Source organism: Phaethon aethereus (genome assembly GCF_964289735.1).
Source record: "Phaethon aethereus genome assembly, chromosome: 1".
Lineage (NCBI taxonomy): Eukaryota > Metazoa > Chordata > Aves > Phaethontiformes > Phaethontidae > Phaethon > Phaethon aethereus.
The window spans coordinates 60,893,270-60,909,863 of NC_138575.1; the positions used below are offsets into that span (position 1 = coordinate 60,893,270).

Consider the following 16,594-nt stretch of genomic DNA (forward strand, 5'->3'; position numbering starts at 1 on the left):
TGCAACCTGAATCCCTGCACATCTGAAAGAGCTGTGTTTGTACAGTCTGGAGAAGAAGAGACTGTGGGGGTGAAGGTACGTGTGTCTTACTGCATGTCTCCCGCTGTCTGCTGGGTGGTGATTATAGAGAATATGGAGCCAGCTTCTTCCTGGAGGTACACAGTGAAAGGATCACGGGCAACAGACATAAGTAACATCAAGAAAATTTCCAATTAGAAGTTAGGAAAAAATGCTAGGGAGCACCAGAACAAGGGCCCAAAGAGGTTGAGGAATCTCCATCCTTGGAGGTGTTCAAGACTTAAGTGGCAAGGCCCCTGAGTTGGCCCAGCTTTGACTGGGGGTTGAACCAGAAAATCTCCTGGGGTCCCATTCCAACATAATTTATTATATGATCTTCAAAACCCCAACTCATTCTCCCAACCATAGTTCTTGAAATTGGCCATCTTCACAGTGGATAATCTGATTTTAGCTCACTGCAAACAAGATTACTAAAGGCAGCCTTACTGCTGCCCAGCATGTTATTGGAAAATTATGGTCATTTTAACTAAAAGTAACCGGTGCCTTCTACCCCGGGGAAAGTAGATTAAAGACAGTTGTTTTAGAGATCTCTGCCAGATATCAGGAAACAATAAGGAATGTGTATTACATGATAAGATTACAGCTGATATCTTTAAAATGTTCAACTCAATTCAACACACCCATTTGCAAGACAATATCCTTGAACATCAGAAACATTCGTTTTGTCAGGGAAATCTTCAAGTAAGATTTTCTTTAGAAAAATGGATCCTCTCCAGAGCCCTTTGCTGAGGTAAGGGAAAGGATACAGAATGGGGAAGGAGAAACTTTGATGTTCTTCAGCAAATGCTAGCATTTCAACAACCTGGATTTATTTATAGATGTAGCATCTGGGTTTAACACACAGACTTATTTTCCCCCAGTGAGCACAGTTCACTTTAAGGAGTTTTTCTCCCAAAAGGAGATTTTTGTTTTGGCCAGGCATCTTTTTTCCCTGGGCTGATATCAAGGATTCTAGTTTCAAGGATGCTACTAAGTGTAATGGTACAGGTGTCTTTCCTTCCTAAAATATACAAGGGTCAGTCATTTCTGAGAAATTCTTGTACCAAAGCATAGACTTTACCTTTTGTAGCGGTAGGGTTTTCAGTGATCAGAAGTCCTTTTTACTCTTTTGACATGCAGTCTAATATCCCCCTTTCTGTATTCTGTAGGCTCAGAATTAATGCTGTAGATTTCCCAGAAACTTCTGCTTCCTTTATTCCTGGCACTGGGATTAGTCTGTCGGTGGCACATGCTTCTGCTACAATCAGTGCAGACTGGAGAATGAACACGTGGCTGCTGTAAGTATTGTACAGTGCAATGCAGGTGCAGGGGACAGTTCTGGGAGAAGGATTGCAAATGAAATTCAGAAATCTAGTTGTCAATTATTATTTTTTAGGTCAGATATGCTTTATCAATTAACAACAATCTATTTTAATAAACTTCTTAAGAAGGAAACATCCCCTGCCAACTAATGCTTTTTTCCTTTTTTTTTAATTATTCTACCCCACAGGTTGTCTCTTTGGGAAGTATCAGGTCAGACATCTGTTAACATGCTCAGTTTGTCCAGACTGTATATTACATGATATTACGTGAATATTCAGGACCACAGAGTTTGCAATGGCCACTTTTGTTACTTTCTTTGTACAGTATAACTGAAGGGTTGACTCTATAGCTAATTATCTATTTGCTGGTACAGTGTATATTGTCTTCCAAGGGGCTTCTGTTAAAGAAAGGGCACTCACAATGCCAAACATTCAGAACTTCGGAAACTCCAGAATTTGAGTTTCTATGAAAAACTGACTTAGCTTCTTGAGCCTGTCCAGTATGAGAGTGTCTTTAATGCCATGATTGCATACTGGTTGTTCCACTTTTTTATCTCAGCATTTTTGCTATAGAATTTTAATACAATATTCTAGATTTTCTTGGGGGCAAGGGGAACGACTAAAACTTCTGGGATATCAGAAAAGTTTGCAAGGTGCTAATCTCTAGAGTTTGGCTTAATGGAGTAACTGGGAACAGCAGTAAGCGTTGCTGTATTTGCAAGCCAGATGGTACAGCAAGATGGATCACCAGGCTGCAAGTTTCACAGCACGTCCTGATTTCAAAGGAGTATGGACCTGCAGTTCTGCATTCAGTCTCAGTACTGGTGGCTGGAAGCTGCCATCACTGTGCCCCCAACGTGTCTGTTTGTTCCTTCTGTCATAGCAGTACTGTGAGGAAAAGTATACTGTGTTCAGCAGGGTAAATCAGCTGTTCCCAAACACAAAGCCTAGTCTGGAGAAGAGGAGGCTGAGGGAAGACCTTATCACTCTCTACAACTACCTGAAAGGAGGTTGTGGTGAGGTGGGTGTTGTCTCTTCTCCCAAGTAACCAGCGATAGGACGAGAGGAAATGGCCTCAAGTTGCACCAGGGGAGGTTTAGATTGGATAGTAGGAAAAATTTTTTATGGGAAGAGTGGTCAAGCATTGGAACAGGCTGCCCAGGGAGGTGGTGGAGTCTCCATCACTGGAGGTGTTCAAAAAACATGTAGACGTGGCACTTCAGGATGTGGTTTAGTGGGCATGGTGGTGTTGGGTTAACAGTTGGACTTGATGATCTTAGAGATCTTTTCCAACCTTAATGATTCTGTGATTCTAGAATGAATGGGTTTGGGGCAGGATGGAGAATGGAGGAATGTATATGTTTTAAAGGGTTATTGAAAATTGTTACAGGAAAGAGGAAAGTGGAACAACTGCAAAGTTGAGAACCACTGGGCTATGTATTTATTAGCTAACTGACTTCTGCTGCTGCAGTCCCAGAGGCCTTCAGGGTGATCTGTCATGAAGGAGTGGAATGTCTTGTGTTGCTGTGAAATTTTCACATTTTTGCAAACTTGTCAAATCCTGCACAACACTGGAAGATTCATGTCCTGGAAAGCCATGCATATAATATGTTTTTGAATACCATACCGTAACCTAATGTACTTTAATCCCTAGAAAACCCATTCTTCATCCTAGATGGTAGAAGCAAAAAGTCCTTTCAAACTTGATTTACAGGTAGTTTCTTAAATTTTTCTCTTAAAGCAGATGTTTCTGTGACCGGGTTTGGTTTTTGGTTTTTTTTTTTTTTTCTCTGAGCAGCAAAGACCAAGGAGGAATTACTGTGTCCATCTCAGGACTGTTTATTGCAGTTATCTTCAAAGTGTCAAGGGATAGCACAGGCCGCTTGTCCATGTTGCTACACAATTGCCAGCTGAGCATTAATAGTGTAAAAGTCAAGTTAAATGGAGGACCTAGGTACGTACAGTAGATTTTCTAACTACTCTGTGGGAGGTAGCAGGGTTTGTAGCATAAGGGCCACTTTTCAAATTGTGACTTTTAGGGATCCAATTACAGGATACAACTAACTATTGAAGGCTATGTAAATAGATTTTTAAATGTCTGTTTTCAAAACCAGGCTCCTTTGCTGAGTGTGTGAAGTGCGGTTAATCTACACTTCTTGGCATGTGCCAACAAATGAGGTGACTAAACATACCGCATATGAAAAAATGCCATTTGGGTATATTAAAGAATAGCAGATTGCAAAGGGAGGTTTGCAGATGTGAAGGTGGTCTAGACTGATTATGCCTTTTGACATGCTGACCTACAATTTCAGAATAAAAATTTCAAAAGAGAATATGAAACAATGCTTCTAGTTCTCCTAATTTTGATTTTCTAGAAAATTTTTTTGTCTTACTCAAAGACAAAATGCAGCTAATTGAGTATTATTTATCAAAACGTTAACATGAACATTCACTACTTTGTAGATTGCCTTCTAAATAGCTCTTATGAGTCTGAGAACCCCTAGCATTTGTCTGAGACTCACAAATCAATAAAAATAGTCAACTGCACAGTCTACCAATATTGCTGTAATTGCATCTCATTAATATAAATGACATTGACGTCCCAGTCTGCCAGATTTTGTATTTCAAAGATTTCAATTTACGGTAAAAAGCCACTGTGTTCATTTCCTTTCCTTCAGCTGGATCTACAGCTTTCTATATGGTTATCTTGAGAAGTCCATTCACACCAAATTGGATAAAAATGTAAGTTTGCAAGGATGGTTTCAGCTAGTGAAGGAAGATGTTGAAATACAGCCCTTGTATTACTGACTTGTCTCTCTTTTCACATAGCTATGCCTAATTATCAAATACAAAATCAAAGTGATGGATGCACAACTAAGAAAGCATAAGGGTGAGTTGTTGATAACAGCTTTCTGTTAAGTAATTTTCATAGTGTTCAAATTGTAGCCTTTTTTATTAGATGCCAAACCATTCCTGTGTTCACAGTAAGAAAAAAGTGAAGGAAGAAAAATACAGCCATTGTTCTGTACCTTAACCTAATTCAGAGTCCATCCTAGAAATCTCTTGCATACACCTTACATACAATATTCAGATTTCTTATGTGTCCATGGCAGGTCACCTGTAATCTTTCAGTGTGTTGTAGCTGACCTATGTTATTTCCTTAGATCTTTGAGATGAACTTTCTCATGCTGATCCTTTACATTCTTGGTACTGTGGACGTAAGAAAACCTGAATTAGCAGTAATCCATTAAAGAGCTAGCAAACATCCTTGTAAGATCTTATAAACTTGGCACATCTTGTTTTGAACTTGAGTTCAGTGAGATAAGATGCTGCAGGAAGACAGTGTCACACTAAGCATGCTTTTCTTCACACCAATAACAATTCCTGTCTCACTCTTGCAGAGACATGAAGTCAGTAGATACCTGTAGCCAAAAAGCATATATAAGATTTTCACTTCTATAATAAATCCCACAGCTTTTCCTTTTTTTTTTTCTTTTTTTTGTTGTTGATGACAGTTTTTTCCAAGACTGAGAATATTTGTAATTTTCACCAATCCAATCCAAATTCATTCACCTAAGTCATATAATTCAGGTCAGAGAGTTTGTTCCCACTCTTCACTTTTCATTGTGGATATTTCTATTATCTCCTCTGCTATTCAGAAGCAGAGTAAGTGGACTTTTACTTTTCCTAAAATGGCTTATACCTGCCATGTGCCAAGCAGTGGCAAATATTACTGAAAATCATGGCCATCGAGAACATTTTCTTATGTAGCACATGCCTAAACACTTCAGGCTTAAGGTCACTCCAAGCTGTGCTGTCATATTGAGGAGTTCATAATCTCAGTGTGAATTCACCACTTCTTTTTAAACCCATCTGATTTTTATACAGTAGCAACAGACCTCACAGTCCAATCAAAAATAACAATCAGACTGAAGTTGCATGAGAGCGCCTTTCAGAAAAAGTCTTCAATCATTGTCTGATGAAGTGCCCTCTGTTGTTGTGAACAAACATCCCTTGTCTTCAACACTGATGTGTAAAAATGTGCTAATGTCATCTTCCAAAGTATTTAGTATTATTTACCAGTATTTCACTAATCATATAGGAGAGTTTAGTTCTCCTGTGCAAACACATAACAAAAAAGGGGACTCAGCCCTAGATACTCCTTCTTTCACTGCATGGGAGAGATTTCCGAGAGTGTATTCTGTTGTGAACAATAGGAAAACAAGGCCTAAACCAGAAGGAATCTATGACTTTTCCAGGGGGAATATTCTCACTTTTTCCCTTATAACAATTTTTTTTTTCTTCCTTCTCCCACCATTCTTCTTCAGATTCATAATTTCTATAATGCCTTTGCCTTTAACTAAACAATAACTGTTTGTGATGTGTTTTTGTAATAATGGCTGTTTTGTTTTTGTCCGTCATTCTTCTAGTCTTAAGCCAGATTGATGCCTTTGCACAAATTGACTATTCCCTAGTTAGCTCTCCAGCAGTCTTCAAATCATACATTAACTTGGATTTGAAGGTAATTTTTCTTTAATATCAGTGTGCTTTCTAAGACTTTTCTGATGCTCTTTTGTGTTGATTCATTTTCTTTCACTACAGTCTTACTCAGCCTCTCCAATATTTAATTAGAAAAGCAATAAGACATTTGGACATTTTGGTCAAGAGCTATCTTGGAAATCAGATATGATTGTTTATTCAGTAAATTAACTGCTTTTGTTAATTAACCAAAGCTATTATTTAGATTTAAATTATTTCAGAGCTGAAGCCCTTCAGCGGTGCTTTATAAACAGCATAAAAGTGTTCTTTACGTACATAGCTCTTCCACTGCTGCTTGGTCTTTGCCTATTACCGGTGATACATAATCGATGATGGCTACCAACTGATTGCAATCCAAAGCATTTGTTTTGACATGACTCAGCATCTTGTATATGTACAGGTCACACCCAAAAAAAAGACTTCTCACAGTCAGTCCTTGAGCAGCACATAGCAGTTCCTTTCTTATCTATTTTTCACCTTTGTTGGCAAGAGATATCTCAGCAACGCCCAGCTTTTCCAGCAGCTTCAATTGTCCTTGTAATTCAGAGCATCCCCATGGCTCTCAGAACTGACTTCAGTTAAGAAAGGTGTGCTAGAGCTGTGGTTGAAACTCTCCCTCTTGGTTATTTTGTTCAAGCAACTTTTACCACCCACAAAAACCATTCTGCAAGCAGGCTGTACATAGCTTAAAAGTACTAAGCAATTATTTATCAGCTGCTATAGCTGACTAAAACTTACAGGCTAAGCTTTAACATGCTGACATCCCAACAGGATACTGGATTAGTCTTTGTATGTCAGTTATTAACCAGTTAAGGAAGTTACTGGCCTTCAGTCCTCCTTGGAACAGGCTGATTCTTGATGATAATGAGTTGCCATCTTCCAACTCTCAACTTTTTTTTAGGGTTTTATACCTTTCCATGTCAGTATTTTTCCTGTTGAGTCTTTCAGCTACTAACCATTACAGTTGTCAGTAATTACATTACTTACTGTCTGTTCTTACTTTTCTTGTCTTACATGACCTGAGCTCACATACCTTCTCACATTTTAAGAATTATTTTCTTCGTATAACTGAACCAAGGTGGCACACCTGTGCAGCAACTAGGTCTTGGAGGACTGGCAGCTGGACCAGGGCTAAGAGCTAGGTGGTATAAAATGCTCCTTTGTGTCCCTGTCCTAAGAAACTTCCAGTGCTTTTGGGGTATGCCTGAAGATTTTCTTGAAATGTCACCCTTAAAATTAAATTAACAAATGTGTCTTTGTCACAAGAGAAGGAAAACTCTGGTCTACAGGATTTTTTTTTTTGCATCTCATAGCTGCAGTTCAGAATATTCACTTGAATGCTCAAATTCAAACTTTGAGAGGATGGAGGCCAGATTTTCTCTGTGATTCCTGTATTTTTCCAAAAGAGCCTGAATTTGCTGATTTTCAGGGCATGTCACAAACTTATTTGCTTACTCTAGGTTTTCTTTAATGCCAAGCTTTTCTTCAGATTAGGAAGAATTCTTTCTGTTCAACCACCGCTAATGCATTCTGACAGATGCAAATGTTTACAACTAGAAATACTTGATAATGACTTTTTGCAGGGCACAGTCTACCCAGTAGGAAATCACACAGACCCTCCTTTTGTGCCAGCTCCGTTTGCTCTCCCAAACCAGGGTGATTCCATGTTATACCTGGGAGTCTCCAGTTATTTTCTTAAGTCTGCTTCACTGGCTTACTACAGAGCAGGGGCCTTTAACATCACCATCTCCAAAGAGGTGAGTATAATTTGCATGTAATAGAATTACAAATATCAACAGTAGGGATAGTCAGCAAAGGAGACTAACACATTATGTTTCCCATTTTACAAAGATTTGTGTCACACTTCTACCACTTGTAGGAGGGATTCATGACGTTCATTCTGTAGGTCATCATTTAAAATAGTCAAAGTCTCCCTCAGCCCTAAGTCTGAACTTCTTGGCAGCTGTAGGCAAGGAATGACAGATGTGAACATCACAGAGTTGGAGTGCAAGGAGTGGCAGAAAGAACCAAAAAAAAAAAGCTTGTCTCTGCACGGATTCCACATCGGAAAGGAAAGAGCAACGCAGGAAAAAGTGTACTCAAGCCACATTCTGCAACATAGAGGCCCGCAACAAATGTACTGGCTGCTTTGAGAGCTAGAATAAACCCTCAGAATTAACAGAGCAGCAAAATGAGGCAAGAAGCAGGTACAAGGAAACTAAGCTTTCATCTGTGGATGAAGAACATGCAAGATTTCTCTCTGAAATGCGTTTCCACACTGGCATTAGCAGTCAGAGTTTCCAAGAAGTTTTGCTAACTGAAACAGTGCTAAGAGGGTCTTTATAAAAATTGGTGACACAAATGGCACTGAAAAACATCATCACAGTGGTCAGCAGCAAAAGGGCAAATGAGATTTTTGAGTCCTGCCTCTGAGAGATTCAGCATATTTCATCTAAGAAAAGTCCCAAAGGCAGGAAGTAAGCATGATGCCACGTCTGTTCTTTTAAAGAATAATGCTTGTTCACTGGTATGTGCTTCTGAAACATGGCCATGAGAAATCTGTCTCTCTTCTCTCCTACAAAGCACTGTGGGTTCCCTAGGAATCATTCTGAGGCAAGGAAATACTAAATCAAAACATGGATTACCTAAAACTAAAGAAAACAGGATATGTTTTTTTCCCCCAAGGAAAACTTCATTTTCAAGCTGATATAATGATCTAATTTATTTCATTTGTTTACAGATTGCTACTACTTTTAAGCTAAATACTGCCTTTTTCAAAGACTTTGTTCCTAAGGTGGGTACTTTTACTTGTACAGACCTTTTAAGAAAGGTTCTTCCTAACTAAATCACACTACTCTTTAGTCATTCTCTACCCCTCTAAGTGCTGGATTTGCTGTCAGTCTCTGAAACACTTATAAAGACTAAGTGGTAGCCATCTGTGAGATCAAGTCTCCTTTTATTCCTGTTCAAGGTAATGGTATCTCTGCTATTGGTAGCCTGACTTCTCCGTGCAAAGATACCTGATTTATGACTACTGGAGATATACAATGGGAAGTAATAGTCATGAGCAGCTAAGTTTATGGATGTGATGCAAGAAATTAAGATACTATGAGATGCTTTAAAAATCCCTAATATGGCAACATTTACTATAAAATTATGAAGCTTGCAATCTGTGGCATTGCAAACTAAAGTTTTGTCCTCTAGGAGTTTCTCTATTTTTCAGAAGATCGGCTCTTATGGAAGGCTGCCTCTTTTCCAAATTATTTATATTGTCAGCGTTGTTAATTTTATTTTTTTTTTACTGGAACCGCTCATTTCCCTCATTTCTTTAACATGCAGTGCTAATTGCCTCCTCTTGAAGTACATTTTTCAGGAACAACCTTTAAATTATTTCTTTATTTATGTTCAATATCAGTGGTTTAAAATTTCATCATTTGTTTTATGGTCTCTAAAACTCAGAGTATATGCAATACTAATTCCATCATTTCAGCTGGTGTAATTAAAATTAAGTATTTTTAATATAGGTTAATTAACAAGAGGATTGTTATATAGCACCTGATTATGATGCAGCCACAGCAACTGTAGCTTAAGAAAAACTTAACATTGCATTCCTCGTTTTTTTCCTCTGAAATTCCACAGACTGCTCTGAGTTACGTAACAGCGAGCCCAGTGCTGCTGAAGCTGATGGCTACATCACCACCTGCGGTCAGCTTAAATGCAGACAGATGCATCCTACAGATCACTGGCTGTGTAGAAGTGTTTGCTATTCTTCCAAATTCAACCACCCAGTACATCTTTACAGGGAATCTAGTAAGTAACAGGAGCTCGAAGATAACATTCAGTGCTGGGGCTGAACAAATCACACAGTAATCTTCCAGATCCTTTGAAAATCATAAAGATCAGCATAAAATAGCATATACTGGTCTGCCACAAATATGCATACTGTCCTGTTGCATTTCACAGGGAAGAAACATGCACCACATATTGTAGAATTTAATAGGCAGGTGCAGAGCACTACTTATGAAAGCCCTTTTTTTCATGTGGGAGGTTGAATGATTATTCAAGAATAAATTGTAATATATAAAAATGTGGTTATCTGATGCCCAGTCTTGCTAACTTGTTTGTTATAAAATAGTTCACTATGTCCCCAGGCATCTTTTCATTAGGTTGAAAGTGGACCAATTATGTCAGCCATGCAAGGACTTAAATGATCCTAAAGATAAGGAGGCAATCAGGGCAGTATTATCACTTCACTCACACAATCTCAGTTGTTGGCAGAAAGCGGCAAATTCACAAATGATTTCACTGTCTACATGTATTGACCGAATAAAAAGTTTAGACATTGTGTTTCCAATCACAAAAGTAATTGCATTTGTGCCTGTATCTAAGACAGTATCTATCTGTGTATACAGTCACAGAAGACTTATTTGTTTTTTTCCCTGCAGACAGCCAGTACCAGAGCCAATTTGACAATAACCAAACAGAAGTTGATTATCTCATTACTTCTGAAGAGGTAACCAAGGAAAATTCAGAAAGCAACATTAATGATCCCAACACTAGGACACAACAGAACTTCATTGTGTCAGCCTGACAGTGCTTGTTTCACCATGAGAAAAAGAAAATTAGTTACCTTCTTTCTCACAGGGACTCTCAGATACTTTTGACTGGTTGGTCTAAATCTTGCAGATGAAATACAGTAATATTATGGAACAACCATATCTCTTGTGTAACGTGATACTACCCCTTTCTGTAGGTTAAATACCTTTCCAGATGACAGTGTTCAATTTATTGGTTATCTTAAAGGCATCTGTTTCAGTCTGTGCTCTTGGAGAATGAAGTTCAGCAGTTTATTCAAAACCCTCTTAAATGTTGCTGCCGTGCCATGTCTGAGCATCATAAACAGAACCACTAGAGTGCAAACACTGCAGTGGACCACTGTAACTATGGCATACATGTAACTATGGACCACTGTAACTAAGGCATGCACTCTCTGTATGCCTTCCCATGAGGGTAAGGGAAAAATGAGACTACATAACATATACTGCAACAGCAGACACCATGCCATCAAACAAATGTGACTAGAAAGGTGTCTGTAGTTTGAAGCAAAGCTCAGAGCTTTTTAGATTTTGCTTAGATCTAGCTGGTTCTGTGGTTACCTACAGCTACAGGTGTTCTCAGCTGTCTTACAACAAATTTTATTCACACTTCAAGTTGGGCTAGGTTTATAGCCCCCTTCTCCCTAAATGGAGCAGGTGGGTAGAAGCACAGACTTTCAGGCAAGTAGCCCACATTGGTGTTTCATCTGGTTAGCTCTATACTCCAAGTTGGGGCAGAATTCCAGGATATATGATATTTTTTACCCTATTGCATTTTCAGTACAGAAAACTGTGAGCAGCCTTTTCTCTAGTTTTGGTCACTGGACCTTTTTAACAGGAAAAGAGGGCTTAGAGATCAGAGCCTCTCAATATAAGTTTAAGCAGTAATGGTGCCACTCATTTAGAGCTGGCATGACATGAGAATGTGTTCTGTTCTTCAAAATGTTGTTTTTCTACAGGATTATATTTACAGTGATCTGCAATGACGATGCATTACAGGCATCAGTGGAAAAAGTTAGGAAATCATAATGGTTAGGAATGCATATGAGTTTATCCAAATCATAATGAACATTTGAGGAATGTGTAGTTCAGACACTGCAAGAAATGGCCATTCCAGAAAAATTTGATTTCCCAGGGCTTATAGTCACAGCCCAGGACTACACATGACTGTAGGAAGAGATTATATCAGAAAGATCCCAGAGATTCTAGAACTCATTTGTAGTTGTGCCAGTTTTGATTAAAAGCTGTTGGGAATCAAAGAGTCTTTGATCAAATCAAAATTAAATGTGTGAATCAGCATGAAATCTGCACGAAATTCCACAAATGAATCTTCAAGCAGTGTGCATAATTTGTGCCTTCATCCTTTCTAGTGAATACTCTTCTTTTGCTTCTTTTCCTCAGGCTCCAGTTCTCCCTGCTGCACTCCACTCCTGGCTTCTCTGAGGTACGTCGATGGTTTCAGTGCCTAGGAAAGGTAGCCGAGCCCTTCAGAGATAAAAGAAATTCATCTAAACTTGTTGCTGGACAATTCTTGGTCTGTCTTGGGGATACCATCTGCCATTGCTCTTTCCACTTTGAAACACTATATTCTCTGCTTTTCTTTTTCTTTCCAGTAAGAGGAAATACCTCTTGGAGTGCTGTGGGGTTTTTTTCTCATCAGAGGCTCCAAATGTTATGGAGTTATTACCATGTAATGTTAATTGAAACAAAGAGAAATGTCTGCCTGGGTCTGCATGACCTAGCAAGCTGTCATAGTTGATTCTGCTCACTTCTGTATCCAGCAGCACAAAGGCCAGCATGGGGCTAACACCTCTTCTATCTGTTTCTGACAAGCCAGCCTGAATTCACAGCTGGATTGAGTAGGCTTAGCAGTTGGAGAGAATACAAAGTCAGGCTTAAGCTCAGTTTCAGTAACTATCTTGAATCACTTCAACTGAATATCGTAAAAAGGGGAGTCAAAAATAGGGAATAAAAGCAACACCATGCCACTGCTTAGATCATTCACTGTAGACTGAGAAACAGTCAGTGTGACTCTGCAGCAGCTCAGCCCAATCTACATCTTTAAGTGAGGGGGGGAGGACACTAATGACAGTGGCATATGGCAGAGCACCAGGACAGGGCAGTTCTTGCCACCCAGAAGTTCTTGTCATTTCTGAGGGCTGAGTCCCGGCATCTGAAATGAGATTGAACAGATTTCATTCCTAAAGTTAAGGTTCAACCCAGATACTTAACATACAGAAAAAAACCAAACAAACAAAAAAAAAACCGAAAAAAAAACCCCCTTCAATTTAACTTATTGTGAGAAAAATGGACACCTCTTTGCCATGTATATTTTACATTGTTTAGCTGCAACTTAAACCAAAAAAGATCTATTTTACCTGAGATTTTCTCTTCAAAGCTCTGTTCTGATCTTTTTGCATGTCACTCCAGTTCTAACCCATCTCCCCCGTCAAGCTGCAATCCCGCAGGCATCAAGCACTAATCATCAAATGTGTTTTCCCCCTCACAGCAGATGTCACTGGTGGAGAATTTTCTGTCTTACACTTTAAAGAGTGCAGTGATCCCAGTAATCAATGGTAAGGATTGTGGCCAGTTTTTGAGCACACTTGGTGGCAAAGCAAGACTGATACCATAAAAAGGAGTGCCCAGCTTTAAAGACTGTTATGGGAGGTTTTACTGTCCATTTGACTACACCTGGACGGGTCTACTCTGTGCTGGGCTTTAGTCCTGGTTCCTCAGTCACCTGGATCAGGGGCTGGGACAGAGCAAGTCTTGTCTCCCTTTCAAGCACTTCGGCTTGGGTTTCCTTTTCACTGGATGGCAGCATGGCAGCAGAACTGAGACATGCTTGAGTCTTGTCCTGACACAGAGTCAAGGCATGACCAGAGAATGGCCCAGGCTGGGGAAGCGCAGAAGCACACTTGAGTCTTGGGGCTTCAGGGTAGCATCTCTAACTTTATCACCTCCCTCTGCCTTTGTGCTTCACCTGCTGCGACAGGCAGGACAAAGTAGAAAACCATCTCAGTGGGATGCAGAGAGTGAGGGATGATGAAGAAAGAGGGGAAGGTGGAAAGAAGCAGGTGGAAGAGTACAGAAGGTGCCTATGAGGTAAAGAGAGGTGAGGAGAGTACTGAGGAAAGAAGTGAGCTCTTGATGAGGAGAAAGGAAAGAGAATGAAAGGGAGGGATGCAAAAGTCAGATGTTTGGAAAAGCAAATAGGAATAGAGCTGGGGCTTGATCCAGGAATGTAGGGATAGATGAGAATAAGAGGGACCAACAGGATTAGAGCATCAGGTAGAGAAGAAAATGAAAGGAAGATAGATAGTAAGCCAGAGTGGGAAACAGCAGAAACCAGATCTTGTGGGGCAGATATCGGGAGAGGAGCAAAGGCAGTCAGATCCCAGTGTCAGACAGCTGAGAGATTGTAAGAGGTTTGTATGCAACTTTTTCACAGGATTTTTTGCTTTTTAGCAAATACAAATAATAGTTCCCTTGAGAGGTGCAAGGGCAGCTGATTAAAGGGGAATTGCAGAACAAATTCAGTTCCCTGACAAAGATGCTTCTGAAGTGCATTTTATTATTACATTCAAATGTATTTATATTTGTCCTTTCCAAAGATAAACTGGGAATAGGATTTCCTCTTCTTAACTTGGACCACACTACACTGACTGGACCTGCAATAAAAATTAATGAGGTGAGAAGCCCAATCTCTTGTTAAAGAATATTGCTTCTCTTTCAGGCCTGTGCATTTGTGTGTGTTCCTGTGTTGGGTAGAGCCAAATGTTGCTAATAGTAAACCTTTAACTATACACTAGATATAAAATCCAAACTCTGGATCAAAAATGAGCCCTCCACCCTCCCACCCCTAGCAATTGTAGTTTATAAAGGGACCACTAGCCCTTTGGGGTATGCCAGCGTGGGGACACCACAAGGACATCTCTGCTATCCCCAGCAGGGCTTAGGAGCATTGAGTGCATGAGTCCTCACTACTCTAACCATTCTCTAGGAAGGCTCATAGGCAACCTGAGTGTCTCTGTCACATTACTCAGCCTTTTGGAGGGTTGTATTAATATACATCAGAGCCCATTCCTACCCTCAAGTTGACTAAAGTTCAGGAAGCATAAAGCCACTCTTGTCTCCTGCCCTGCTGAGGGACTTACCATGGGGTCTGCTCCCAGAGTACTGACTCTGAATATGTCTGTCTGAAATTTAAGGTAACTTTACATGTTCTTCTTTCCTCAGGGTCATCTGGTTATTTCCACTGATGTTCACTACAAACAAGAGGAAGGGGGGAGATGAGCACCTTCACAGTCATTCCTAATGTCCCTTTACTTTTAAACAACAATAAGAGAAAAATGTAGTCTTCCTTCTGTTGGGTTGTAGGAAGTAGATGCTATAACATTAAAAGCATGGCTTTTCATCACTATTTTTAATGTTTTGGTAAAACTTCTTAATCACTTTTCACAAACTGAATCTGTTGTGTTTTACTACAGTAAGTGTAGCTGACAGTGTTATTGATGCTTTGGAATACTTGTTGCAGCCTGATGAGAAGGAGTGACTGGTTCCTTTCACTAGAGCTATAGACACCACATTTTATTAATTTTAGGAACCAGTTCTTGCATTATTCAATTTATCTCCATTAGTGTTAGCAAAACTTTGTGTATGGAGTGACACCTTATTCTTCATAAGAATTTCACAGTTTGCCCCTTTGTAACTGGATACCAAGAGTGGGAACAGATTTATAAAATCAAATTTATCATACAATTATATCACCTAGTCCAGATCCTGGCTTAAAATAGGGACTAACTAGATCAGGTTGCAGAGGTCTGTGTCCATTTGAGTCTTGAACCTCTCCAAGGGTGGAGGTTCCACAACCTCTCCACTATTTAACTACCTTCAGAGTAACATTTTTTTCCTAATATCTAATCAGTATTTCCCATGTTCCAACTTGTTCTGTTGCCTTTTATCCTACCACACATTTCTAAGAAGAGTCTGGCTCCATTTTCTCTGTATTCTCTGATCAAAAAGTTGTAGACAATAGAAGGGTCTTTCAAGCCCTCTCCTCTCCAAGCTGAACAGGCCTGATCTCTCAGACGCTCCTTCTAGATCATGTTCTCCAGCCCCCTTGGTGGCATCTGCTGGACTTGATCCAGGATGTCAATAGCCTTCTTGTACTGGGGAGCCCAAACTGGACACAGTACTCCAAATGCAAGTGTCAAATAGAGAGGAAGGATCACTTACCTGGACCTGCAGACTTATGTTCAACTTGTTGTCCACTAGGACTCCCAGGTTCTTTTCTGCAGAGCTGCTTTCTAAACAGCCACCAGCCTGTACTGCTGCAGTGAGTTATTCCCTCACAGATGCAAGACTTCACACTTGCTCTTGTTAACTTTATGTGGTTCCTGTGAGCTCACTTCTCCAGCTTGCCCAGGTTTCTCTGAATAGAAGCCCTGTCCTCCAACATGTTTACTGCTCCCCCGTTTGGTGTCATTCACAAACTTGCCGAGAGTGTGTCCTGCCCCATCATCCAGGTGGCATTAAACAGTATTGGTCACAGTACTGATTCCTGTGGGACTGCCACTGGTTACTGGTAAACAGCTGGACTTGGCTGGTCACAGCTCTTTGATTCTGCCAGTCCAGCCAATTTTCCATCTTACCTTTTCCAGCCCATACATCACCAACTTGGTGATGAGACTAAGGGAAACTGTGTCAAAGGCCTTGCTGAAATCAAGGTATAGAACATCCACTGCCCTCCCCTTGTCCACAGTACCAGTCAGCTCATCACAGAAAGCAATGAAGTTGGTCAGGAATGGTCTGCCCTTGGAAAACCCAGGCTGGCTGCTCCCAGTCACCTTCTTAACCTTCTAAACATGTGCTTTAGAAATGACTTCTAAGACATTTTGCTCCATAACCTTCCCAGGGACTGAGGTGAGACTTTACTTCTCTGGATCATCCTCATTGACATCTTGTAGGCAGGTGTGATGTTTGCCTTTTTCCAGGCATGGGGAACCTCTCTCAAGTGACTTTTTGAAGGTGATAGACAACAGCTTCACAATGAGATCAGCCAGGCAGAACCTTCAG

General features: G+C 40.1%; 1 protein-coding gene across 1 annotated transcript; it reads left to right on the forward strand.

Annotated features, from left to right (window-relative positions):
* Positions 1-2,560: 2,560 nt before the first annotated feature.
* On the forward strand, positions 2,561-14,812 carry BPIFC (BPI fold containing family C; the record flags this gene model as incomplete). Its single annotated transcript, XM_081996264.1, has 12 exons — positions 2,561-3,333; positions 4,058-4,121; positions 4,209-4,269; positions 5,810-5,901; positions 7,502-7,675; positions 8,659-8,712; positions 9,558-9,728; positions 10,364-10,431; positions 11,915-11,957; positions 13,023-13,089; positions 14,131-14,207; positions 14,756-14,812. The coding sequence occupies exons 1-12, from the start codon at positions 3,269-3,271 to the stop codon at positions 14,810-14,812; spliced, it is 993 nt and encodes a 330-aa protein (XP_081852390.1). The 5' UTR covers positions 2,561-3,268.
* Positions 14,813-16,594: the final 1,782 nt, after the last annotated feature.